Raw genomic sequence first — 26,487 nt, forward strand, 5'->3', positions numbered from 1 at the left:
ACCTGAACATGATTTGTTCCCCTTGGCATATTGTGCCTGAACTCAAGAGATATAACAATTGACTCATGTATTTTTGCTTTAAACAGGAACCCTGCACAAGGCTAATAGTCTGGCACTAATAAAGTTTTGCATGATTGAATATATACATTTAATGGGTTACTCACAAATTTATAATTAGTTACAAAGGGCTTCCTGCCTAGTGCAGGAAATGGTGAAAACAAATATCTTGGCCTCAACTTGGTTGCCTTTCATCAAAAGGCCACAGCGGAATGACCTAGTTGTCGAGCCCCAGATGGGTTCACAGCTTCCTGTCTGGTAACATTATTTAGCTCAATAAAAATGGAACATCATAGTAACAGTGTTGGCAAAACCACAATTACAAAAGGTTTAACTGCTGTCAAGCCGCAATAGTAACTTTCTACTCTGCACCAAAATGAAACCGGCATTGATTGAGTTTGCCCTGTTCTACTGCTGAGAAAATACCTTGCTGATATTTTCATTTAAGTTATAACTTATTGTAAGATTGAAATAAATTAATTTTATTTTATGCCATGAATTCTAGCGGGAAATTTGAGTTGCTTAAAAAAGAAAATTTCCTCCATGATTCATGATACCAATGATAGACTAATTATCAAAGTGAGATCACATGGAATTCAGGATGATCTTGCCAATTGGATACAAAATTGGCTTTATAGTAGGAGACAGTGTGGTTGTGCAGCGTTGTTTTTCGGACTGGAAGCCTGTGACTAACTGTGTTCCATAGGGATTGGTGCTGGCTCCACATTTGTTTGTCATTTGTGTAAATGATTTGAATCAAAATATAGGAGGTATGGTTAGTAAATTTGCAGATGTCATCAACATTGGTAGTATTGTGAATAGTGAAGAAGGTTACCTGAGATTACAAAGAAATCTTGATCAATTGGGTCAATAGGCTGAGGAGTGGTCGATGGAGTTTAATTTGAATAAATATTGCATTTTGGTGATACAAACAAGGACTTAGACAACTAATGGTGGGGCATTGTTGTAGAACAGAAAACGAGAGGTTAAGATTCATAAACGTTTGACATTTCCATCATACTTAGGATGATTAAGAAGGCATTTAGCACACTTGCCTTTGTTGCTCAGTCCTTTTGAGTACAGGAGTTGGGTCGTAATGTTGAGGTTGTACAGGATGTTGGTGAGACCTCTTCTACAGCACTGTGTAGTCTGGTCACCTTATTATAGGAATGATATTCTTAAACTTGAGAGGGTTTAGAAAAGTTTTACTAGAATGTTGCTGGAAATAGAGGGTTTGAGATATAAAAATAGACAAAGGCTGGGACTTATTCACTGGAGCCTAGGAGGTTAAGATGTGACTTTATTGAGGTTTATAAAATCCTGAGGGGCCTAGATAAGGTGAATGACAAGGGTTTTTATCCCTAGGGTGGGGAAGTTTAAAACTAGACGCATATTTTTAAGGTGAGAGGAGAAAGATAAAAAGGACATGAGGGCCAACTCTTTTTACAGTGTGGTTTGTGTGCAGGAGGCACTGCCAGTGGAAAGTGGTGGATGCAAGTACAATTACAACGTCTATAAGACATGAACGTATCCACATGAATAGGAAAGGTTTGGAGGATATGGGCCAAGTGCAGGCAGGTGGGACTAGTTTAGTTTAGATGTGGAGGTGCCACTGGGGTGGACAAGGTCAAAAGTCTCACGACACCAGGTTATAGTCCAATAGGTTTATTTGAAATCACAAGCTTTTGAAATGCTGCCCCTTTGTCAGGTGAAGAAAAGCATACAGGCACAGAATTTATAGGTAGAGAAATCACTGGGCAGAGAGATCAAAAGTTCATACAAAAGGTGTGAGTGGAGTGTCGATATACTGAAGGTGATCAAAAGTGTCAGATGATGAGAGTAAAAATTCAACATCTGAATAGTAAAGTGAAAGGGATGACCTATAATGCAATTAATTGAGGCAGAGAGATAATTACAAAAAATTAAAAATAAGGTGGTACTGGAGACAAAGCAAACAGCTGGGATAATATGAAAGGTCCACGAGGTCTAACCACAAAGTAACGGATAATCCAAAACAGTACAAACTAATTAAGGTTTAGTTTAGGCATATGGTTGGCATGGACTGGTTGGGCTGATGGGTCTGTTTCCATACTATGTGACTCTAACTCGATGTGAAGGCAGATAAGAATTGACTCAGTCTTGCTAGCGCTGAAATGGGCGAGTAAGTTAGAGATGCTACCTGACAGCAGAGTTTCTTTAATATTGTATAGATCACTAGGATTCTGTTGTCATTTTGCAGGGACTAAATGTATCTCACAGCACTCTAGGACAGAAAAGTGATTTTCCAACTCAGACAATTTTTCCTTGTCTCACCAAACCTATGAAGAATGTTGCATAATTGAATTCCCCTAAAGGTGGAATGAAGTAAATGCTTACTCACATGACCTGCCAAGGGATCGGTTAACTCTGTTTCCTTTACCATTACACCATGTTGCTTTTGATGATAGTCAGGTCACCATGGCAATGACTGCTGTGGATGGAAAGCCATGATCTCCACCTGGTCAGGGTTTGGAATGTTACTTACATTACTTTCAGAGTGAGCAAATGCCCTTATTTTACAGAACTCATCTAAATTTTGGTCATTTGACCCCATCCCTTGCTGCATCTCCCCAGGATGACTTTTGTTTTGTATTTCTGGGCCATTAATGAGGGAAAGTACTTTGGCCTCCTTACTCCTTTTGTGCAGCTGCACTGATATCCTGCCATTGGCCATGGGGCGGTAAAGGAATGCTGGGAGTGGAACTGTAGATGATTAGATTTAATTGGCAGTGTCTTTTTAACAGACCAACATGAGGAGGCCTGCTCTCATCCCCTCCCAGGTCTCAAATCCGCTGTAATCCTCATCCCACATCGTTCCACCTGCGCAGGTTGCCTCTGCTCTCATAAATGGTCTCAGTTTTTCTCTGACCTTTTTCTTAATTATTTTCCAGACACACAGCCTTTGAGAAGGAAGGGTCCTTTTATTGTGACGCGCAGTGAACTGAGAACAATGAATGTTGAACATCTGTGCCCACAGCACATGTGTTTTAAAACAAAAGCATAGCCTTTTCAACATCAAAACATTTCTATTTTGACCAGTTGTTATGGGATTCCATATTATAGAATGATGTTGAGGCAGAGGAGGTGGTGCAAAAGTGATAATTACAGGGATGAAGCCAGAAGTAAATGGGTGTGACATCAGGAACAAGAACTGAACAGGCTGTTGCTCTTTCCTCTTAAAAACATGAAGGATGTGAGTGAGCTGGAAGAGGTCTTTAAAATTATGCAGGCATTTGACAGTATACTTGGAAAGAAAATAAACCTACGTGTGGGAGGGTTTAAAACTCAGGATCACAATTATAAATTGGTCTCTAATTAATCCAACAAGGAGCTCATGAGAAATTTGTGTACTTAATGTTTTCCTATTCATTCCCAGGATGCAGATCTTGTTGGCTGGACCAACAATTATTACCCATCGTAATTGCATTTGAAAGGATGGTGATAGAGAGCTGCCTTTATGAACCACTGTCGTCTATATTGTGTGGGTATTTAGAATGTGTGCTCACAATGTCAAAATCTTCAGAAGGAGCAATTGAGGTGAATAGTAGAGATGCACACTTCTTAGGGAAGTTTAGGAAATACACCAGGGAGGAAGGAACGAAAGGGATCCTGAGTTTCTTGATGGAACTTCCAACCCCATATCCACAATCTTACCTTTGTCACCTCCAGTGTCAATCATCCCATTGTTTTCCTGGCTGCAACTAATGTAATCCCAGCGATTCACACTGTCATTGCCCTTCTGAATACCTGAAACTGTTTTCCACAGTGCTCTCCTCTTCTAAACATTCCCTTTGCACCACAAGTGAATTTACAGGATTCTATAGGCAATCCATCTCCCTTCAATGTGTCACTTTTTCCCTTTCCCATTTCTTGCTGCTACAGTAAAGAGATGTTTCAGTGGATGTTAGTCCTGCAAGCAATTTTTGTTCTTGAGAATTCCTATTCACAATAACATCATCTTCTAAAAACAAAATGGGTGGGGGAGGTGAGCTAATTTACAGTGCAGTAGGGAATTAAAAGGCATAGTGAGTGGTACGCCCATATGTGTGTCAGAGTATAAAATTACATATTCAGTTAACTGAATGAATGAAATTGGACCTTCAGGTCTGGCTTAGTTCACACTGTGCGAAATTCATAGGGAAAGCTTTGGCTTCACTTCAATGCTTTACGGGTTTTTAGTTTCATGTTCACAGGAATACAATCACTGCTTCTCTAACATTGTATGGGTCAAAGTTAACTATCCTGTAGCTAAAGAAATCTGTGACCTTCAGTCCATACTGGAGTGTCTGTCAAGACTGATAAATCGGAGCGAACAGGATCTATCTGGGGTACCTTATCTAGCATTATCTAGAATTCAGTTGTGAAACCCAATAAGAGATGTTTACTTTACCTAATATTGGCTTAGGTTTTTAAAGAGTCAAGATGATTTGGGAGTCTAATAAAAATTCCTGTTCATGTTCCTGAGCTTCCCAATTTTTTAAGAGTCCCTTTAAGGCTGACTTGGTTTGTAAACTTGCACCTGGCTATCGTGACCTGGTCAATCCCTTTGTGGAGATAGTTATAATCTATCCTTGCTATTTGCATGCAGTTGGGTCAGCTTTTTCAAGAGTTGTGGTCCACGGTACTTCAGAGTTAACCACAATCTGCATGCAAAAACCTTTTGAAAGATGAGATTGAAAGGTCTTCCCTGTGCCAGTCTATGCCCATGGTCTCTCACGTCTCCTACGCCAAGCTGCGGTACTTGTAAGGCCATCAACAATTCACTATACACTGTGTAGAATCAACAAATTGTACAGTGAAAATAGTATGTGATTAAAATAAACAGTTTTTAAAAAAGACTTTCATTACTTTTCACCATCTTTTCTGCAGGTTAATAAAGTATAAACAGCAGAAACTGAATGCATTTGAAACTTCTTAACTTTGTGTAAATAAACATTATGCATTTGGACAAAGATCATGGAGCCAGTGCTGTTAAGTATGCAAGGTTTTTCTCTCAGATGTTTAAACAGAGTAATGAATTTCTGAGCTCTTGGTCAAGTCACATTAACCATTCCTGAATTACACAAGACCATTCAGCCCCTCAAACCTGTCCTGCCATTCTATAAGATTATGTCTGATCTTTCCCAGTCCTCAAATGCTTATTTGTGGCAAGTAACCCTGAACTCTACTACTACCTATATCTGTCTATCTCCTCTTTAAATGCTTTCCATGATCGAGCCTCTACAATTCTGTGGGTTCAAGAATTCCAGACATATACAGTCATCTGAGAGAAGAAATTCCTTTGCATCTCAGTTTTAAATGTAAACTGCGTTTCAGATTCCCCCATTAGTGGAAAACATCTCCGCATTTAGTTTTTTATTATACAATGGGATCTCATCCCAGTCATCAAATGGGCCTTTTGAACAGTCTTTTTTGGCATCCAGCAGCCCCGGTGGCTTTCCATCTCCTCTTCTAGCCTGACTACAGTCTCCTGCAATCTCCTCATAACAATGAAGATCCCATCTTTTTGGGTGCTTCCAGACGACTCCTACCTGCCTCAAGGGTACAAATCCTGATTCTTGTGTCCAAGGTTAAATCTGTAGTTGAAAATATAAAGAACAGTGCTTAAAAGTTACCCAAATTGTGAATCTTCACTCTTCAGTTGCAAGTCTGTTAAAATTAAGCAATGCACTGTTACCTTTATGAATTGATGTTTGTAGTTGGATTGAAGGATTAGATATGCTTTGTGATAATATTGTAAGAGTGAATCAGTTCACAATGAAAGAGACAAAAGAAAAAGACAAGGGATTGTAATGATATCAAATTTCTCAAAGGCATTATCATGCCTTGTCGGGCTGGGGAGTTTGGTTGTAGTAACATTTAATTTGATCTTAATCTTAGCTGCAGTGCAAAATTATTTTTCATGTAGAGCCACCTGCCACATGGAGGGGATAAGAGCGATGTTAAGTAGGGAACAAATGACTGCATAAAGCATTTAGATTTCTGTGTTACTTGCTGTTGTCATTTCTGATGTAATAGTACTTGGTGGTCTGGAAAGTCTATCTTTGAAACATGTTGTTATGAGTGAAGTCAAAAACCAAAAGGTGATTTTATGCACTGGAGCACATTTCCAATATCTGATCCCTAACAAAAATTCACTCAGTATCACTTGTCTGTACTTTTCAGTCTCCACTCGCTAATAACTCCTCTGGAGACTCCTTTACTGGCAACGTGTCACTGGATAGTCTTGAACAGCTTTACAGCTGTCAGGAGCATAAGGGGGAAGGATTAATTGCCAATGTCAGGGTTATTCAATTATTTTAGTTTCTAAAAAGTAGGCTTTTGCAAACGATTAAAAAAATTTTTTTTGTTAATGACCATCCTATCCTGAGAAGCAAATTGACAATAGAAGCTGTTCCAGTTGGTCTGACACAAATTCCATGTTGTTAAAACTGCAGTATTCTTCTTCAAATATTTCAACATATAAAACATAACCTCTAGTTAATATTTGACAGACGCATAATTAAAATGAAACCTAAAATGAATAGAAATGCACACATCTCCAAATTGGGATTATAGTGGGAAGTGGGTGGATGCAGAGCAGAAATCAGGATGGTGGAGAAATCAGTGAGTGAAAAATGAGAGCAATGACATTTACCAGTATTATGGTGTGACTAGAAATACAAACGTCATAGTTTGGTCTTATTAGCTTAAAAATATATCGAGACTTGAACTGACTACAAACTTGAATTTAATAAAACAAATTAATTGAAGTGCCAGGAGTTCTGCTTTTGGGCTTGAAGTAGATTTGAATATTTCTCTTAAATTTATGAATCTATTCCCTATCCCAATATAGCAAACTTTTGTCCAGTTGGCAGTGCACGCATGTTCATTATCTTTAGGCTTTATCAGAATGAGGCACTTGGCCGAAGGTGCTGTTGGGATTTACATTTTGAAATACCCATATTTGAAGAGGAATGCACCTGTTAGCATTTAACTAGGGTTATGGGGCAAATTTGCCTTCAGTAGAGGGTTTTGACTAATAGTCATATAGAGTCGTAGAGATGTACAGCATGGAAACAGACCCTTCGGACCAACCCGTCCATGCCGACCAGATATCCCAACCCAATCTAGTCCCACCTGCCAGCACCTGGCCCATATCCCTCCAAACCCTCCCTATTCATATACCCATCCAAATGCCTCTTAAATGTTGCAATTGTACCAAACCCCACCACTTCCTCTGGCAGTTCATTCCATACACGTACCACCCTCTGTGTGAACGAGTTGCCTCTTAGGTCTCTTTCATATTTTGCCCCTCTCACCCTAAACATATGCCCTCAAGTTCTAGACTCCCCCACACCAGGGAAAAGACTTTGTCTATTTATCCCAACCATGCCCCTCATAATTTTGTAAACCTCTATAAGGTCACCCCTCAGCATTCTTCACTATCCTATCTACCTGCGACTCCACTTTCAAGGAGCTATGAACCTGTACTCCAAGGGCTCTTTGTTCAGCAGCACTTCCTAGAGCCTTACCATTAAGTGTATAAATCCTGCTAAGATTTATTTTCCCAAAATGCAGCACCTCGCATTTATCTAAATTAAACTCCATCTGCCACTCCTCAGCCCATTGGCCCATCTGATCAAGATCCTGTTGTAATCTGAAGTAACCTTCTTCGCTGTCCACTACACCTCCAATTTTGGTGTCATCTGCAAACTTACTATCACTCTTTTGTTCGCATCCAAATCATTTATGTAAATGACAAAAAGTAGAGGGCTCAGCACCGATCCTTGTGGCACTCCACTGGTCACAGGCCCCCAATCTGAAAAACAACCCTCCACCACCACCCTCTGTCTTCTACCTTTGAGCCAGATCTGTATCCAAATGGCTAGTTCTTCCTGTGTTCCGTGAGATCTAACCTTGCTAACGTCTCTCATGGGGAGACCATACTGAAGTCCATATAGATCACATCCACCGCTGTGCCATCATCCATCTTCTTTGTTACTACTTCAAAAAATTCAATCAAATTTGTGAGACATGATTTCCCACGCACAAAGCCATGTTGACTATCCCTAATCAGTCCTTGCCTTTCCAAATAAATGTACATCCTGTCCCTCAGGATTCCCTCCAACAACTTGCCCACTGCCAACAAGAGGCTCACCAGTCTATAGTTCCCTGGCTTGTCCTTACCACCTTTCTTAAACAGTGGCACCATGTTAGCCAACCTCCAGTCTTTCGGCACCTCACCTGTGACTATCGATGATACAAATATCTCAGCAAGAGGCCCAGCAATCACTTTCCTAGCTTCCCACAGAGTTCTAGGTACGCCTGATCAGGTCCTGGGGATTTATCCACTTCTATGCCTTTCAAGACATCCAGCACTTCCTCCTCTGTAATATGGGCGTTTTTTTAAGATGTCACCATCTATTCCCCTACATTCTATATCTTCCATGTCCTTTTCCACAGTAAATACTGATGCAAAACACTCATTTAGTATCACTTTAGTATTGCTTTAGTATCACTTACTCATGTGGTAATGCTATTTTATCTCGTGTAATAGAAACTGGGCTTGGATGTTGTATTGAAGAATCTAACAGACAGTTATTACATGTAATTATTATGTACAAACACTACCTTTATCAGGCACATAAGCATCTAGCTATCAATAAGCTATTAGATACTGGAGCATGCTTCTAATACACTGCTACACTTTAAGATCTGATGAAAGATTGAGATATTTATACTTTCAGGTCACATTGGTGTTATATGGTTAAATCTCCTAACAGTCTTGTAAAAGGATTGCTGTTTAGATTTTGCTCTATTTGCAGAGGGATACTGCAGGTTGGAAACACTGAAGAGCCCATGATTTCTGCAATTCATCACAAGACTGAAGCAGAGGAGTAATAGTACTTGCCTAAAGCCTTGTATCCTGTTGCACTATCTATAAAGTGACTTGTTTTAACAATGTTACAAAATACAAGCAGAACAGAGCTGCTTTTCATTGGCACAATGCAACCTTTTCACGGGTTTTTTTTCAACTACACCTCCAGGCCAAATGTTCAGAATAGCATCAACTTTGTTAAAATGATCTGCTGATTATGGTATGACCTGTCCACCAGTCTGGAAGTATTTGATCCTTCTTGATCACTGTAGCTGTTTGTAGGCAGTCTTTCTTGATCTGAAAATGTTCATTCTCAATTTGCTCCAAACCTAATATAAAACCAAGTTGATAGTCAATTAAAACAAAAAGAGTTTTGAAATAAATGTCCAGCACTTGCTGTTGGTCATTCACCAGTGCTGAAGCTTATGTTCCTCCTTCTGCATACAGCCATGTAACTGTAACCTAAATAGAAGTGATTAGTTATGTAAGATTTATGAAATGTTTGTCGTTGGCTTAAACGAATCCTCTCCAAAATCCAAAAATGTGCGGGTTAAGTGGATTGGCTAAGCTAAATTGCCCTTAGTGACTAAAGACATGTAGTTTAGGAGGATTAGCCATGAGAAATGCCGCGTGAAAGGGATAGAGAGGAGCGGGGGGAAGATAGTTTGGGTCTGGGTGGGATGCTCTTCGGAGGGTCGGTGCAACCTGATGGGGCAAATGGCCTGCTTCCACACTGTAGTGATTCTGTCTGGAGTGCAGTTTATTGCATACCAGTTACTTGGATATAAAATCACACATTGCCTAAATTTTAAAGGCAGTGTTTTAAATTATTGTCCTCACTGTTAGACATTATTCTTTGTTCAGTAGTCAAAGATATAATAGTGCAGTGGGCAGTGAGGAATGTTTTCTGTCAAAAGCAAAGATTTTGCTTAAGGAAAATCTGGAAGGAAATAGTCAAGATTTTTTTTTTAAATCAGCACAATGCATTCTTTGGTCCTGAACTCTGTTGATAAATTCATTTAAATTATTTGTGTTTTTTCTGTGTTCATATTCAGAAAAGCATACATTGATTTGAACTCCTGCCAAGTCATTCATTTTATTGTGTACCAATACAAAATTTTGCTTTTGAGCCCTTGTTTCATTTTAAATTTATATACAAAATAATTTGTGATTCTGAGTAGCTGCGCCGCACGATGCAAGGAGTGTGAATTAACCCCAAAACCCCTCCTATCACCTCTGACATTGATTGAAAATTGGCAAAGGAAGGAGTAAGGGTCTGAAAGAATCATTATTTAGGATGGTGCTTATGACACTCCACTGATGCTAGCTGAGCTTGTTGGGACGGTTTGGGATCTTGCAGACTTACCAATTGGGTTTCCCTCATAGCCTCTATAACAGTCAAAGATCATTGAATGGTTACGGTGCAAAAAAAAGCTGTTTGATCCACTGTGCCTGCACCAGCTGTATTATCCAGTGTTAATTTCCTGCATTTTCCCATAATCCATGCACCCCATTACTATCCAGATAAACATCCAATGCCCTCTTGAGCGCCTCAGTGGAACCTGTCATCTCCTCAGTTGCAGGCATTTCATATGTCTATCACATTAGTGTAGCTTCTTCATATTTGCTGGTATGTAATAAACTTGTTTGTTCCATCTTGTTTAAGACAAGCACCATCTTATTAACTTAGCAGATGGTTTTTCTCTCCACACCAGACTAAGTAGGCTCTGTAAATCCCAAATAGGGAAGGAGGATGGTGTCAGCAAATCTATCCAATGGCTCATCCAACATGACGAGTAGTTGCAAGGATTATTTTACAACAAAAATTACAAATGAGTCCCAGTTAAGAAACAGATGTAAGAAATAAGTAAAATGGACTAATCAACAGAATGAGTCATGTTCTTTAAATCAGACTTAAAGCTAAAAAAAATAGTAATTCTCATAATCCTGTACAAATACACTTTAACAAAACAGCTCTGAAATGAGAAAGGTGAATTTGTTTCTCTTCACAAGAGCAGAGAGGCCAGAATTTCTCAAGCTGCGTGAGATTGTTGCGTGGCCCTTCTTTGTGGAAGATTGGAGCTTTGCATTTCTGACAGGAGGTTGTAATTGGGGCTCATTCAGAAATGTGGAGTTGTACTTCCAATTTAACAGTGCCCTCATAACTGAGAACTGTTAAGGAAGGCAAACCCCACACCCTTCTTACAGCAGTCACTTGCCATAATTGGAAATGTAAAAGTCCTGCCAGCTGCTTTGACATCTGCTAGGGGGCTGGGAAGGTAGAGTGCCAGTGGAACAGGGGTAGGATGTTAGGGAGCTGGGAAGGTAGAGTGTTAGATTGGAAGGTAAGTTGAGTGCTGTTGGTGTAGTGTTCCAGATGAGTAGGGGACAGGGTGTCAGGTAGCAAGAGAACCAGGTAAGTGATGTAGTGGTTAAGGTCAGAGATAACTATTCTGGTGAGGAGGGTGTGTGTCAGTACTGGCTGAGAAATTGGTCCAATCAGGTGTCGTGTCTGGCAACAGTTGGAGGTGGGGAGTGCAGGGTCAGATCTGTTCTGTTGGATGGAGGATGGTCAGGCTATGTCTGGCAGATGGTTCCAGTGTTAGGAGTTTGGGTTGATTCCTATGGTGGGGAGAGGGGATGGTCAAGTCAGGTTCTAGAGAGTGTAAGGGGTTTGGAAGTGGTGTAGCTAGGGTGTAAGGGATAAAAGGGGGAATTTTTGAATAGTTGGTCAGGAGATAGACTATGCATTTACCAGTCTAACTTTCCCTGAGTAACAACTTAATTTCTTTTCATCAGAACATTCCAGATTCTCTAATTTAAATGGAGATTTTCAGTGGGTTATAGGCATTAAGGAATTGTTCATTGGAACCTTCAAGTTCCCAAGCAAGTCCTTCAGAATCTGCTTCGATAGGAATTCTTCAGGCTCCCCATGTGCAACTCCTATCTATGTTGGCACAACTGTTGTGCCAGTGGAAAACCCTGGCTAATGTTGTGAGAGAAATCCTCACTGTTGACCATCATGCTGCCTGCACTGTCCTCACCATGGGGTAGGATTGCTGCCATTGTCCTTTTTTAAGATAGGGATTGACGGGGTGCTTTTTGTCTGCTGCGGTTGAGTCAAACAACTTGTTAGATTAATGAGAACAGGCTTTTGTGTTAAAGAAAACATAGTTTATTGCTTCTCAGCAACTAGGTCATGTTGCAGTTGTATAAGACTCTGGTGCGACCGCATCTGGAGTATTGTGTGCAGTTTTGGTCGCCATACTATAGGAAGGATGGGGAGGCACTGGAACGGGTGCAGAGGAGGTTTACCAGGATGTTGCCTGGAATGGTAGACTCAGCGAGTCGTGAGTTCATAGAATGCCCTGCCAGTAGCAGTGGTGGACTCTCCCTCATTATGGGCATTTAAGCGGGCATTGGATAAGCATATGGAGGATAGTGGGCTAGTGTAGGTTAGATGGGCTTGGATCGGCGCAACATCGAGGGCCGAAGGGCCTGTACTGCGCTGTATTCTTCTATGTTCTACACTAATGTGATAGACAAATACTACAGCGATTGAAGAGGACCATGGTTGGCAGGTTTTACTCCTTCACGATCCGAAAGTGTTCTCCCACCAAGTCCATGTGGCAGTACTATAGTTGGTGTGCTCTGGCACTTCTAAATATTAACTCTTCAGATCCTTATAGAACAGGTAGTTGAAGGATAAAGCTACTGACACAATGCAAAATGTTGTCTTTTTCTGAAATAGAGAGGTGTTGCAGGGAACATTCAGCTGACATTTCAATCAAGAATGACAAACAATGTTTAAGGTTGAAGGCCTTAAACATATGACCCGATTAGAAATGTATTTTGCTTTTGATGCTGTGTTGGTGCTCATCGATCAGTTAATCAAAGCTAACTCACTGTTCAACACTTGTTGCAGCGAAAGCCAGATGTTTGAGCAGGAACAAGGAACTGGCTTTAACACCTGATAAAGACAATGGACCAGATGGTTTTCGAGTCATGGAGACTCTAGGGACCTCTAAAAATGGCAGACGGGAACATGTGGAAAAGCTGAACTCTGAAGGATCATTTGAACTCTGTGCTGTGTGCAAACAGACACCGTTTCCACTAGACAAGACCCTTATCCCATAGTGTGAGAGTTGTGATTCCTTAGAATAGTCACAAATGGGGTAAAGTATGGAGAACTGTCAAGTTACTTCAAAGTTTTTAAGTTACTTGAAACTGGAAAAAAAAACTTCCTGTCTGAGTGTTGGGAGAAAAATGGATCCAGTATTTTTAATAGATAATACCTTTGTTGACATAATCATTAGTGCTATTGTTATTGCTTTATTAATGTTTGGCTTTTTTCCATAATCTTATCATAGTTGGGGAGGTTGTAAATTCACAGTTTGATTGACAAAGTTTATAAAATGGCTAGATACTTTTGACATCAGGTTATATAAACTAATATTAGTTTTTATACAGGATTAAGTAGTTGAGATTTAATAGATTGAATAGTCTTACATTAATAGGGCTGTTTTATATGGTGAAGTAAGTAACAGATATGTAAGTCTTTATTTCATTTAATCTCAGTATGGTTCCTGAGGTCAGCCCATGGTGGATACTGGGTCTGTTGGCATTAATGGTGAAAGGGCAAAGAGTGGTGGTGAGTGGTATGAGTTGGCATTAGGTTGGGATGGAGCCATGGGAATGGATGAAGGTAATGAACTATGAAGGTTAAGAGGCATCATTAGGAATGGGTGGAGGTATGGGCTGACACGCGTTGCCACTTGTGTGTGGGTAATAGGGGGTGAGAGAGTGTGAGTATGTAAGGCTGAGTATCTCTTGTTTAATTGAAATGTCAGAATATTGAGGCAGGTGTTTGTAAACAACTTGCCTCAGCAGTTCTCTGACATTGGTGTCCAATCAGCATTCAGGGTTGGAGTGCCCTCCGGTCCAATTTTGCTCCAAGAAAATCTTTTTTTTTTAATTTTGGAATTGGATGTGCTGAGCTGGGAGATTTCCCATCTTGGGCTACTGGGAAAAATCTGGCTAAATGTACCTAGTTGTAGACCAAGCTGGACTGCGGGTCTCATAGACAGGACCCGAGAAGAAATCCAAGTAACATGAGCAATGTGTCTAGGTGTGATTCAGGCAGGTGAACAATATTAGAAATCTATATTACTATGGAGAGCTTGGCATCGACTATAATTTCTTAGGCAGTAAGGCTAGCACAATAGGTCTGCTTAAATAATCGCGCTATTTTTGTCTGCAAGCACTCGGCATCAAGAAAGATGAGTCACTTCCTTGTGGGAACCACAGCTGGCTTTTGTGAAGTATTCCCAGAAATATTTTCCCACCAGGCAGACATAGACAGCACTTATAACCTTCCAAAACACTAACGAGCTGTAAATTCTCAATTAATTTATCTACCTTGTAGAGGTCTATAATTTGCATTTAAAATGGATGATTGTGCCTGGCATACAGCTCCAAGTGATATAGGGGCTCAACTAATGTTAGAAACTCTATGCAATAACACACCTGGGCAGTGAAATATGAACTTGTGCCCTGAGCAAAATTTTCAGTAAAATTGTTTCCTGTGAGGTTGTTGCACAACCAGCTCTCAATCACTCGTGCCACTTCTGGTTCAAAATCAAAGCCAAATTTGTTGAATGATCTTAGTTTTGTTCAGAAATGTAGAGAAGTTCAATTGTTGCAATTTAAACTTCTTCCTAACACTCTGTTCCTGGAAGACAGCGGTTTTTCTATTAGCAGTCCTGTTTTCCAGAAACTGAAATTAACTCTTTGTATGTGTCATAAGATTGCCAGTCGACTACTGATTACCTTTAATATGTTAAGCACCAGAGTCCAAGTGGTCTCTCTCTGTCTCAATATTGTCCGAAGGATGGTAAATAACACTTGATTACATTGAAACAATTACGTAGAACCATAAACAAATGTACTGTAGAACGTTTGACTTGACATAAAAACTTTCTGCACTATAAATAATCTTTTATCTGCAAGATGTTTTCTCAGTAAGCTTTGAACTGAGACACCAGTGAATTTTGCAATAGCAAACAACTTTTCACTATTTCAAAAATACACTTAGTCTCAAATGCAGTTCAGTTCTTTATTGTAGCATATCGAGGAAACAAACATTGGAGCTTGACTGTACCCAAGCAAGCCAAAGACATCTCTTAGAATTTGCAATAGCAAAAGACTCCTCTCAGTCCCTCTCTGATATTCCACATGTCAGTCAGTCAAAATGGGGACCAAAAATCTTCAGATGCCTCTTGGACATCATCTTTGATTCAGAGTGAAACTACTTTGACTGACTAGCAAATTATTTGAGTAGTTAGATGGATTGGTTACATGGATCCAACTTAAAAAAAAAACTATTTTTTTAAATTGAGTAATATGTTAAAATCTCTCTGACAAATTAATTAAATAACGGCAAAGTGACGCTAATAAGGGGAGTTGAGGCCCAATGGCGTCATCAGGATAAATCCAACCTGGCCATTTATTGCCCCATCAGTCTACTATCCGTTACTGGTAAGAAATGGAAGATGTCATCAACAGTGCTATCAAGCAGCTCAGTGACACCCAGTTTGGGTTCTGCCAGGGCCACTCAGCTCCTGACCTCATTACAGTTTTGGTTCAAACATGGACAAAAGAGCTGAACTCCAGAGGTGAGGTGAGAGTGTGAAAGTGAGCCCCTGACATGAAGTGTGCTGCATCAAGCAATTCGAGCAAAACTAGAATTGGGAATTAAGGTAAACTCTCCGCTGCTTGGAGTCCTATCTGGCACGTGGAAAAATGGTTGTGTGTTAGAGCTCAGTCACTTCAGCTCCAGGGCATCTCTGCAGGAGTTCCTCAGGGTGTGTCCTAGATCCAACCATCTTCAGCTGCTTCAATGACCTTCCCTCCATCACAAGGTCAGAAGTGGGGATGTTTGCCAATGATTGATGTTTGCCAATAATTGCACAATTGTTCAGCATCATTCGCAACTCCTCAGATATTGAAGCAGTCCATGTTCAAATGCAACAAGATCTGGACAATATCCAGGCTTGGACTAACAAGTGGCAAGTAACATTCACACCACACACATGCCAGGCAGTGACCATCTCCAAAAAAGAGATAATCCAACCACCGTCCCTTGACATTCAATGGTGTTACCATCACTGAATTCCTCCACTGTCAACATCCTGGTGGGGGGTTACCATTGACCAGAAACTCAACTGAATTTGCCACATAAACACAGTGACCACAAGAGCAGGTCAGATGCTCTGAATACTGCAGGAAGAAATTCCCTGAACCCCCTAAGCCTGTCCGCTATCTACAAGGCACAACAGGAGTGTGATGGAATGCTGCCCATATGCCTGAATGGGTGAAGCTCCAGCAACACTCAAGCTTGACACCACCCAGACAAAACAGCCCACTTGATTGACAGGCATCCATACTTTTCACCACTGACACTCAGTCGCAGCAGTGTGTACTGTTCAGCGACCCTTCTTCCGAACTTAATAGTGGACATGGACTAAATCAGTTTTGGCTTTTTATTTAAGTTGAATTTTTAAATAGTAATCAAGCCTTTTCACAGCATTTTGCAAAAATCACTTTTTTTTTATTTTGTGTATGTTTTGTGTGTCTCTGTTGTTGAGAAAAGGTTTTGTTTTAACTAGAACTGTAACAAAACAAGCTAATAGAAATGTATGATATGATTGATCATTATTCTCTCAATTATTAGCCATGCAAATTTTAAAATTGGCTGAATCGTCCTATACCACTGATGACACTAGCACTGTTAGATGAAGAGCATTTAATAAAAATACCTTTTATAGGAGTTCTTATACCATTCTTTCAGTAGGAGACTGATTTATGTCAGGAGCTTCTGCCAATTTGACTTATCTCCCATAATTCCATTAGGGGATCAGTTAACTCAGCTGGCTGGATGGCAGGTTTATTGTGCAGGGTGATGCCAGTTGTATGTAGATTCAATTCCTGCATTGGTTGAGGTTATCATGAAGGATCGTGTGGCAACCTTCAGGTTAAACCACCATAAGACATCTCTCTGGTAGGACTATGGTGACATCATGATTGCAAATGTAACTAATAAAGATGGTGCTAGGTAACTTTGCAATGGAACTAAAAGCAGATTAAAGTTTTAGGAAAATAATATAAGGAAATTATGAATTGTCCTGTCAGTAACAGAAAAAGCTATCTTCCTCTGCCACCAAATTTTTTAAAAAATGGCTGAGTTCACCTTGCTAACATTTGGTGGCTGGTGTCAAAACTGGGAGAGCTGTCACACAGACTAGTCAAACAATACTCTGATGTAGTCATACTCTTGAAATCATACTGACCAACCACATCTGAGTAACAACCATCATCATGCCACTCCATGTCCTGTCCCACCAGCGGGTTAGATCCAGCAGAGGCCATGGTACAATGGTATACAGTCAGGAAGGCATTGCCCTGGGAGTCCTCAACATTGACTCCAGATCCCATGGAGCCTAATGGCTTCCAGTCAGACATGGTCAAAGAAATGTCCTGCTGATTACTTCCTGCTGCCCACTCGTCCGCTGATGAATCAGCGCTGCTCTGTGTTGAACTCCATGTGGACGAAGCTTTGAGGATGACCAGGGTGCAAAGTATACTCTGGTGGGGCACTTCAATGTTGCATTACTAAGAATACATCAATAGAAGCCCTACTGACTGAGCTGGTGGAGTCCTAAAGGATGTTGCTGCTCAATGTGGAAATCTATCGCCTGCCTCCCACAGGTGGAGTTGCCCATGAGTATATTGGTAAAACTGTCTTTGTAGTGATGAAGTCCTTTCTTCACATTTACCCTCCATTGTGTTATGTGACATTTTTCCCATGCTGAATGGGTTAGGCTTCAAACAGATTTGGGAACATGAGGCATCAATGAGGGCAATAAGCAGCAGCAGAATTATACTCCCAACACAATCTGCAACCTCATAGCCTGGCACATCCCCACTCTACCATGACAAACAAGCCAAAGGATCAACTCTGGTTCACACAGAGCACAAGAGGGCTTGCCAGGAACAACACAAGGCAGATCGAAGATTGAGGTATCAATTTGATGATGGTAGCAAACAGGGCTACTTGCAGACCAAGCAACATAAGTAGCCAGTGATGGACAGAGCTAAGTGGTTCCATAGACAACGGATCACATCTCAGCTCAGCAGTCCATCATCCAGTCATGAATGGTGGTGATTAATTAATCAACTCACTGGAGGAGAAGGCTCCACTAATATCCCTATTCTAAGTCAGGGGTAGGCTCAGTGCAACAGTGCAAAAGATAAAGCTAAACTATTTGCAACAAGCCAGAAGTGTGGAGTGGATGATCCAGTTTTTGCCTTCTCCAGAGGTCTTCAGTATCTCAGATACCGGTCTTCAGTCAATTTGGTTCACTGTACATGATGTCATGAAAGTAACATTCATCCCATACAAATGCCAGGCAATGACCATCTCCAATAAGAAACAATCAAACCAGCACCCCTGCGAATTCAATGGCATTATCATCACTGAATCCCCCATTACCAACATCCTGGTTTTGTCATTGACCAGAAACTGAAGTGGACTAGCCATATAACTACAGTAGCGACAAGAGCAGGTTAGAGACTAGGAATACTGCTGTGAATAACTCACCGACCTGATTCCCTAAAGCCTCTCCTCCATCTACAAGGCACAAGTCAGGAGTGTGATGCAATACTCCCCATTTGCTTGGTGAGTGCAGTTCCTACAACACAGAAAACACTTGACACCATCAAGGACAAAGAAACCTGCTTGACTGACCCCAAATCCACAAACATCCACTCCGTCCTCCACCAATGCTGCAGTAGTAGCAGTGAAAATCATCGATAAGATACATTGCAGAAATTCACCAAGATTTATTAGACATCACCTTCCAAACCTATCACCTGCAAGTTCCCATACAAGTCACTCATCATCCTGACCCAATTTCTTCACTATCATTGGGCCAAAATCCTGAGACTCCCCCTCTAATAGGATTGTGGATGTAACTTACTGCAGTGGTTCAAGTAGGCAGGTCGCCACCATGTTCTCAAGGGCAACAGGGAATGGGCAATAAATGCTGATATAGCCAGCACTGCCCATCTTCCCAGGGTGAATTTTTAATAAGTACAGTAAAGCTGGCCATTTTCATGCATTCAACCAAGTGGCTGTCCTGTCTATTTGAGCTCACAAGGAAGCTTATAAAATGTCTAGTCTGAAATTGGATCAGGTTCCCTGTTGGCTGTCTCAGTCTGATGCTCAGGGCCTTGACAAATGTAAATATGGACTCTCACCCTTGTTCCAATTTCATTTTTGTTTAACCTATTTTTCTAAACAACCTGTTCAGAGATATTATTATGCATGACTGGAGCATGTGACACTTGACTCCGGGCCTCCCAGTTCAGGGATAGGCTCACTGCCACTGTGCCATAGGAGTGCCCAATCTCAGCTCAAAGCTGGCTTTTGTGGGATTGAAATTTATGTCTCTGTATAAACTGGAACATGGGTCCAGCCGTTTAGACCACTCAGCCAGACTATCACTTCAATTCCCTTGACAGGAACTTGTTAATGTGGATCAGGTGCTGCCCTCACTTTTTCATGCCAATTGACAAGCTATCTTTAGGCTGCTAGCTATCGATGAGGCTTAGATTGGCTTGCATGTTATATCCAGTGTTTTACACATAAATAGCAAAATGTGCTTTTGGTATGATCAGGTGATTCTGAACCACTATGTTCTTGGTACTTCGGATATGATATACATTCAGGATTTTACTGCATATGCCCATTAGCCTGAATATAAGTCCGACATATTGGGTTAATTGAATGTAGTGCAAAAAAAAATTGTAATCTTACTAATGAATCTCTTGTGTCTAATCTTTCTAGAGGCCAGTAAATTGGTTATGTCCTATGTTGCTGCTGTTTGTGGCAAGGGAGCGGAGGTCAATCAAGTGAAGGAGCAGCTGCTGCAGTCAAATCCTGTGCTGGAGGGTAAGTTTAAGTGTATGTTGTGTGGGTGTGTCCCTTTCTTTTTTAAAATGTGGGTAATGCAGTTCCTGCACTAAAAACTAAAACAACTCGAATCAAATTAAAACCAAAATTTGTTTTACATTCAGTTCCATTCTTTTAAAGTGGTATGTGAGAGATGTAACAGGTCAAGGTCAGTAGATCAGAAATGTTGAGTTAAAGCTGAATTTCATTCTTGGGTGTTTGCCATTGCCATCTTTCATCTGAGAGACCTTCCCTGAGACTACAGACCCTGAATGACCCAGAGTAATATTTGTGCAGGTATCTGGTATATCAGTTAAGGTAACATGTGATCTGGAAGCGTTTGGGAAGCAAGGCTAATTGGAGAATGGTTAGGATCTTTTAGAACATAATTTTTTTAAAAATCCCCACTGAGCCACGTTGTAGATCAGCACCAGCTGTGGCCCTGACTGTGATCGGTTGAAATTCCAAAGATTGGATTGAGGTATCCAGAAGTTTTAAAATATATTGAAGTTCACCTGTTTATATGTATGCATGTACATTTCTATCTGTGTGTAATTTTTTTCTTAGAGACAGGAAACATGTCTTTAAAAAATGGATGGAGTTTAATGCTGTTAGTTTCTAAATAAAAATTACAGAAGAATTTTTACTGCACAAGAGCCAACAAAATAAACACATTATTCTGTGTCCTATATTCTAACATTCAGGAATAATAGAAGTTAAGCATGAATGAAAACACAAAATATGATGGAATCTAAGCTGCAAATTTATAGTAATGCAAATACAATTTCACAAATTGACTCAACAGTCCGTTCAGACTTTGATCACCACTGTCAAAAATTCCTCAAGCTGAGTCTTCGTTATGAAGAATCTCAGCTCCCCTCCTCCTAGTAGTTGGTCTGATCCCTACCTGACAGCAGGGCACAAGGAATCCAAATTCCATGGGTATAGACTTTACCTTACGTCTGCAGAACTTGTTCACTGCTGTTTGGATGCAGTTGATCCACCAATGTTACCTTCCAGCAGCTTATTCTCAGCTTCTGGATCAAAGCTGTGGCTTGTAGTTCTTTGGACTCAGCTACTATTCCTGCTTGGATTGATCTGCATCCATGTACACCTTTCAAATAGATCGCGTTTGCTAGAACTTTAGGTTTCTAAATGTCAATTTATGTTTCTTGTGTTTGCTTTGTTCTGTTTTCTGTTACTTTCTCACCTCACTTAATGTTTCAGTTAGTGCTAACCTCCAACTACAAATTAAACTTAGAGATTTCCTCACCACAAAGTGATCATTGACCGTATTCATTGTAGCATAAGATTTAGAATGACAATGGGAAAGTACAAAGACCAATCTTGAGTAAGAATAATTAACTGGGGGGTGGGGAGGAGAGGTGACAGAGTTGGATTGAAAAACTTGGTATCAAAGTTGGATGGTGAAACTAGTTGATCAATGGACCAGCTCAACAGAGGAGTTGGTTCAGGATTGATTGAAGTACATTATACTCCCTCACAAGAGAAAGATCAGACATACAAACCACTAGGTGGATGACAATGGAGATAAACGATGAGGAATAAAGTCTGATTATGACAAAGGTCAAGTAAAACATACAATCATGAATTAAACTGAATATAGAAGCTTCGTAAGGAGGTGAATAAGGAAACAGGAGAAGCAAAGAGGGCTTATGAGAAAAGGCTAGCATCTAATGTAAAAAAAAAAGTCCCAAAGTCTTCTAATTGACCCATACACAGTAAAATTTGCTTAACATATTGTACCATCTCTTCCTAACTTATCCACATATTTTCATGTGACTGTTGATTCAATACTGAATGATTATTTCAAAAGGTTTCCACACCACTGAAGTGAAACTAACTGGTTTCTAATTGATAGACTTATGGAATCATAGAATCCCTACAGTGTGGAAGCAGGCCATTTGGCCCATTGAGTCCACACTGACCCTCTGTAAAGCATCCCACCCAGACTCACCTTGCTACACTATCCCTGAAACCCTGCATTTCCCATAGCTAATCCACCTAACCTGCACATCCCTGGATACTATGGGCAATTTAGTATGAACAATCCACCTAAGCTGCTCATCTTTGGACTGTGGGAGGAAACCAGAGCATTTGGAGGAAACTCGTGTATTTGCGGGAGAATGTGCAAGCTCCACACAGACAGTTGCATTAGGGTGGAATCAAATCTGGGTCCCTGGTGCTATGAGGTAGTAATGCTAACCACTGAGCCACTATGCCGCCCTATTTGCAACTTTTTTTTAACAAGTACATTCTATTTGCATTTGCCAATCCTCTGACACCATCTGAGAGTTCCAGGGAAGATTGCAAGATGGCTGCCAATGTCTCTCACTTTCTCTATCCTTGAATGAATCCCATCAAGTCCTGATGCCATATCATGTTTATGCACGGACGGTCTGTTCAGGAGTGGGGCTAATTAGGAAACAATTTGAACACGTGGATGTCAGGGGCATGGTTGAGGTGTTAAGTGATGAGTACTTCATATTTCTTAATGAAGGAAAGAGATGATTCCCAGGTCCTGGTGAGAAGAAAATACAATAACTGGAAGAGGAGGTATTAAATAGGCTGTGCAGTGCATCTTCTGTTGATAAGATAGAAAAGGATTAAGTTTATTATATTTAAATCTATGTAATGGAAGAAGCAAAGACTTCAGGTTAACATACTGTTCGTTCTTGTTTCTTTCCACCAGCCTTTGGAAATGCCAAAACTATGAGGAATGACAATTCTTCAAGATTCGTGAGTAACTATTATGTTTGACGGTGCAGAATTGCCCCTGCTGGCTGTTACACTAGAAAACCAAAACTTAGTTAAAAATCACACAACACCAGGTTATAGTCCAACGGGTTTATTTGGAAGCGAAAGCTTTCGGAGCGCTGCTCCTTGACCAGGTAGCTGTGACAACCACCTGATGAAGGAGCAGTGCTCTGAAAGCTAGTGCTTCCAAATAAACCTGTTGGATTATAACCTGGTGTTGTGTGATTTTTAACTTTGTCTACCCTAGTCCAACCCTAGCTCCTCACATCATGGCAACCAAAACTTAGACATTTTTACCGTTTAAAAAATGTCTACTTCCTGTTAGAAGATGGAGTGCAACTTGAACGCCTAAAACTAAATACAGTACTTGAGTTAAGTTGAAAGGTATTGTTCATTAAAAACAAAAACATGTCTGTATTACATTGTGAGATTATCCACTTCACCTTTTGGAAATTTTGGCTTGTGACAGATCAAACACTTAACGGCATTGTTTGATATGACACTGCTGTATTGCAGAAGGCATGGGTTCAAAAGCCAGCTTTTGTTATCTGTTGCCTCCTGGGGCTTTCTCAGACAGCCCCGATCTGTGTTATAAGCTTCTCTGAGTGATAAGGGGCTGGGTCAAAGGTTAAGAGGCAGATATTACAAAGTAGCAATACAACTGCACTGCTGCAGCATCTCTGAGACACCCTGCAGTGAAATATGGATCTTTTTCAAATTACGTGCAACTTTCAAGCAGAGGTTAAAATCATGCTTTTTTTTGTAAGAGTTTTTTTTTCAGTTCAACAAAAAGTGGCCTAATTCTGGAATGAAAGCACATCGGTTAAGATATTGAAAGCCACATTTGGTTGAAAACTGTAAACAGTGGCACATTTCTCTTTCTTTTATTGAGATCTATTTTTGTTTACACTATTGTTGTTGTACATCATTTCATATGAGTTCATACACATTTCAATGCAATGCTTCAATTTCACAGGGAAAGTATATGGACATTGAGTTTGACTTCAAAGGTGACCCCCTTGGTGGTGTTATCAGCAACTGTAAGTATTGCAAAGTTGTAAATAGAATAGATGATTTACAAATACAATGGTGAAAGAAGTGTATTGGCTACATAAACTCTATTGATTCTCCAGAACAGGCAGTGCTGCAGGACGCTACCTGTCTGTCCTGTGTCTTTGATCCTTAATTGTGTTAATGTGCAATACTGCACAGGAAATGGGCCAGCGCACTGTCTGCCTGGGGAATCAATGTAAGTCTGTGGAGCTATAAGCAACTCTGTGAATAAATGTCTCCCCTAATATTGTATTCTATTAAGCATTTGAAGTGGTTTGAAACAGATGGAATTCAGGTGCTGCGGTGTGGAGTTATGATTTACAGTTCGGGGTGACAGAGTGCTGATCATTTAAAAATAATCTCTTACAAGTGTTTTCAGCAGCAGGCACCTCTTGTTGAACAATCTCTCATGAAGTATAGGATCACTTTTGTGTATAAGAAACATATTTTGCATTCTCATATGTCACAAACAATGAAGGAGGATTCCTCCAGTTCTCTGACTTCTTCCTGTGTTATACAACATCCACCTCTAAAACCTGAAGAGGCGTGAGTGAATTAGTTTTGCATCATAGTTGATTGTTAATTTGAGTGTGCAAATGTTTGTGCACTTTGCTCTGTGATGATTTGCATGATTGTTGGTGCCACATTGCCAAAACGTGTTGTCCAAACCCAATGCCACAAGCCCACCATATTTCAAGTCCAAGGATATCCACCTGTCACTGCCTTCCTCGTCTGCTTAGAAACAAATAAACTGCAGATGCTGGAATCCGATATACACAGGTCTAACCCAAAATGTCAATTTCTCCACCTCCTGATGCTGCCTGGCTTGCTGTGTTCTTCCAGCCTCCTGACTGTGTATTCTTCGTCTGCTTAACATCCCCTGATCACGAAGCAGAGGTTTAGCAAGGAGTTAGCTTTGTGAAGCCTTGCATAAAGTTACGGAATTGCCAGTAGCTGTAAATCTGATTACATCCCTTAATTTTGGTGCTTCAGGCTTCTTCTCACACACCCATTAAAAAGTATCAGCCAATCTATTGTTCATAAAACTAAAAATGATTTCTTCCATACGCCTGACACTTCACTTTTACTGCAATGGCAGCGTGGAAGGACTGCTGTTCCAAATAATAGGCATTTCTAAATGACCATGTCTCAAATGCATTGGCCTGTATGAACAGAGAAAGTTTCTCTTGCATGATTGCATATTAAAGTCTAAAACTGCTCACACCATAGTTGGCCATGCCTGTTTCCCTCACTTCAGTTCAGTGGCTGCCATCCTTGGGAGTACATATGTTGAAATACAGACATGAAAATGGCAGGAAGGAAAAGATCTGATGATCAATCAAGGTTGAAACCTTAATCATGGTGTCTGGAGGATTGTGAGACAGATGTTAGACTCCTGCTCTTTCTTCTGAATAGCCACAAGATCTCTTGAACAGGCAAACATCCAGCAGCTAAGAACTTCACAGCCAATAAAGGAGATCTCTGTAAAATTTCCTCCCTCAAAACCAGTCGAGGAGATTACGTCAGCTAGTCTAAAGTTGCTGTTAATCCATTTTCCTTTTTTTGCAATGTGATCTCTGCTCTAGTCAAGGCTCTCTTGAAAGAGTACAGAATGCCATTCCACACAATGAAATTTGAAAATACATTCTGGAGATTCTCTGTTCTTTGAGAATTACCCGACCTCAGGCTGATTCCATTGAGGTGCAACGACAAATGCCATATTCATATTCCTCTTGGTAGTTTAGTTTGAAGGATTTTTTTTAATTGGGGGAAGTAGACTCAGTGAGAAAGAAGGGCTAGTTAGACCTAGTTAGTGATGCCTACATCCCATTAATTAATTAAACAATGCTTTGAATTGAGTAAACTGCACAGCATAAGCCTATCACAGATAAGGATCTTCAGGCAGTTGTAATGTTGTAATATAACAACAAACATGTATTTATTTGTTTTCCATATTTAACAAAGTAAAATGGCCCCAAAACACTACTGAAGTTTAGGATTTGCATATTTGTCAGTATTTCAGTTCTCAGATGTATATAACTCGAATACTAATGCATCTCTTGCACTTTTGGAAAATGCCATGTGATCCCATGTTAGGTTTTTATTGTCCAAGCCAGTGCTAGTTCCTGGTCTTTTGTGTTCATCTTGGGGCAGGAAACTGGGAGTTTTATCTTGTTAGATTTTTTTCTAGCAACATATCTCACTGGAGAATATTTAGGAAACAAAATACCCCATGTAGGTTTCTTTAATTGTTAAATGAATATTTTGAAGTTTTGATTAATAGGACAAGTTATTTTATGTGGACAAAACCCAAATGTTTTCATGTCACTAAGGACTCTGGTTCCCAAGCAGAAAACCTTCTCCCAGAAAACATTCTGCTGACAGGACATGCTTAGTTCAGTAAAGTGAAAATATATTTTCAGCAGATATAATGCATAATTGGAGTCATGTACAAACTAGATCAGCTGAAAAGCTTAGTACAGAACCGTGATTTTCTTTGGGTAACATTGCAGTGACCTTTTGATATCTATTTTTGATTTTACCATTGTACTTACACCCAGTATGTTCACACAATGCATGCACTGCGTATATGGAAACAATAAAGCCATTTAAGCAACCTCTGAAATACTCTAATTGTAACATATGTTCAGGAACACACATTTGATTGTTACCTGCTGAGAACAGTCTA

At 40.2% G+C, this 26,487-nt stretch overlaps 1 protein-coding gene across 7 annotated transcripts in view; it reads left to right on the plus strand.

Annotated features, from left to right (window-relative positions):
• Nucleotides 1-26,487, plus strand: part of myo1b (myosin IB) — a 272,630-nt gene that overhangs the window by 113,333 nt on the left and 132,810 nt on the right. For all 7 annotated transcript variants that reach the window (XM_043692877.1, XM_043692881.1, XM_043692883.1 and 4 more), the window contains exons 5-7: nucleotides 19,863-19,967; nucleotides 22,681-22,727; nucleotides 23,722-23,785. In XM_043692877.1, the coding sequence (XP_043548812.1) occupies nucleotides 19,863-19,967; nucleotides 22,681-22,727; nucleotides 23,722-23,785 (216 nt within the window). The remainder of the gene's footprint in view (nucleotides 1-19,862; nucleotides 19,968-22,680; nucleotides 22,728-23,721; nucleotides 23,786-26,487) is intronic.

Source organism: Chiloscyllium plagiosum, chromosome 7 (assembly GCF_004010195.1).
Source record: "Chiloscyllium plagiosum isolate BGI_BamShark_2017 chromosome 7, ASM401019v2, whole genome shotgun sequence".
NCBI classification, from domain to species: Eukaryota; Metazoa; Chordata; class Chondrichthyes; order Orectolobiformes; family Hemiscylliidae; genus Chiloscyllium; species Chiloscyllium plagiosum.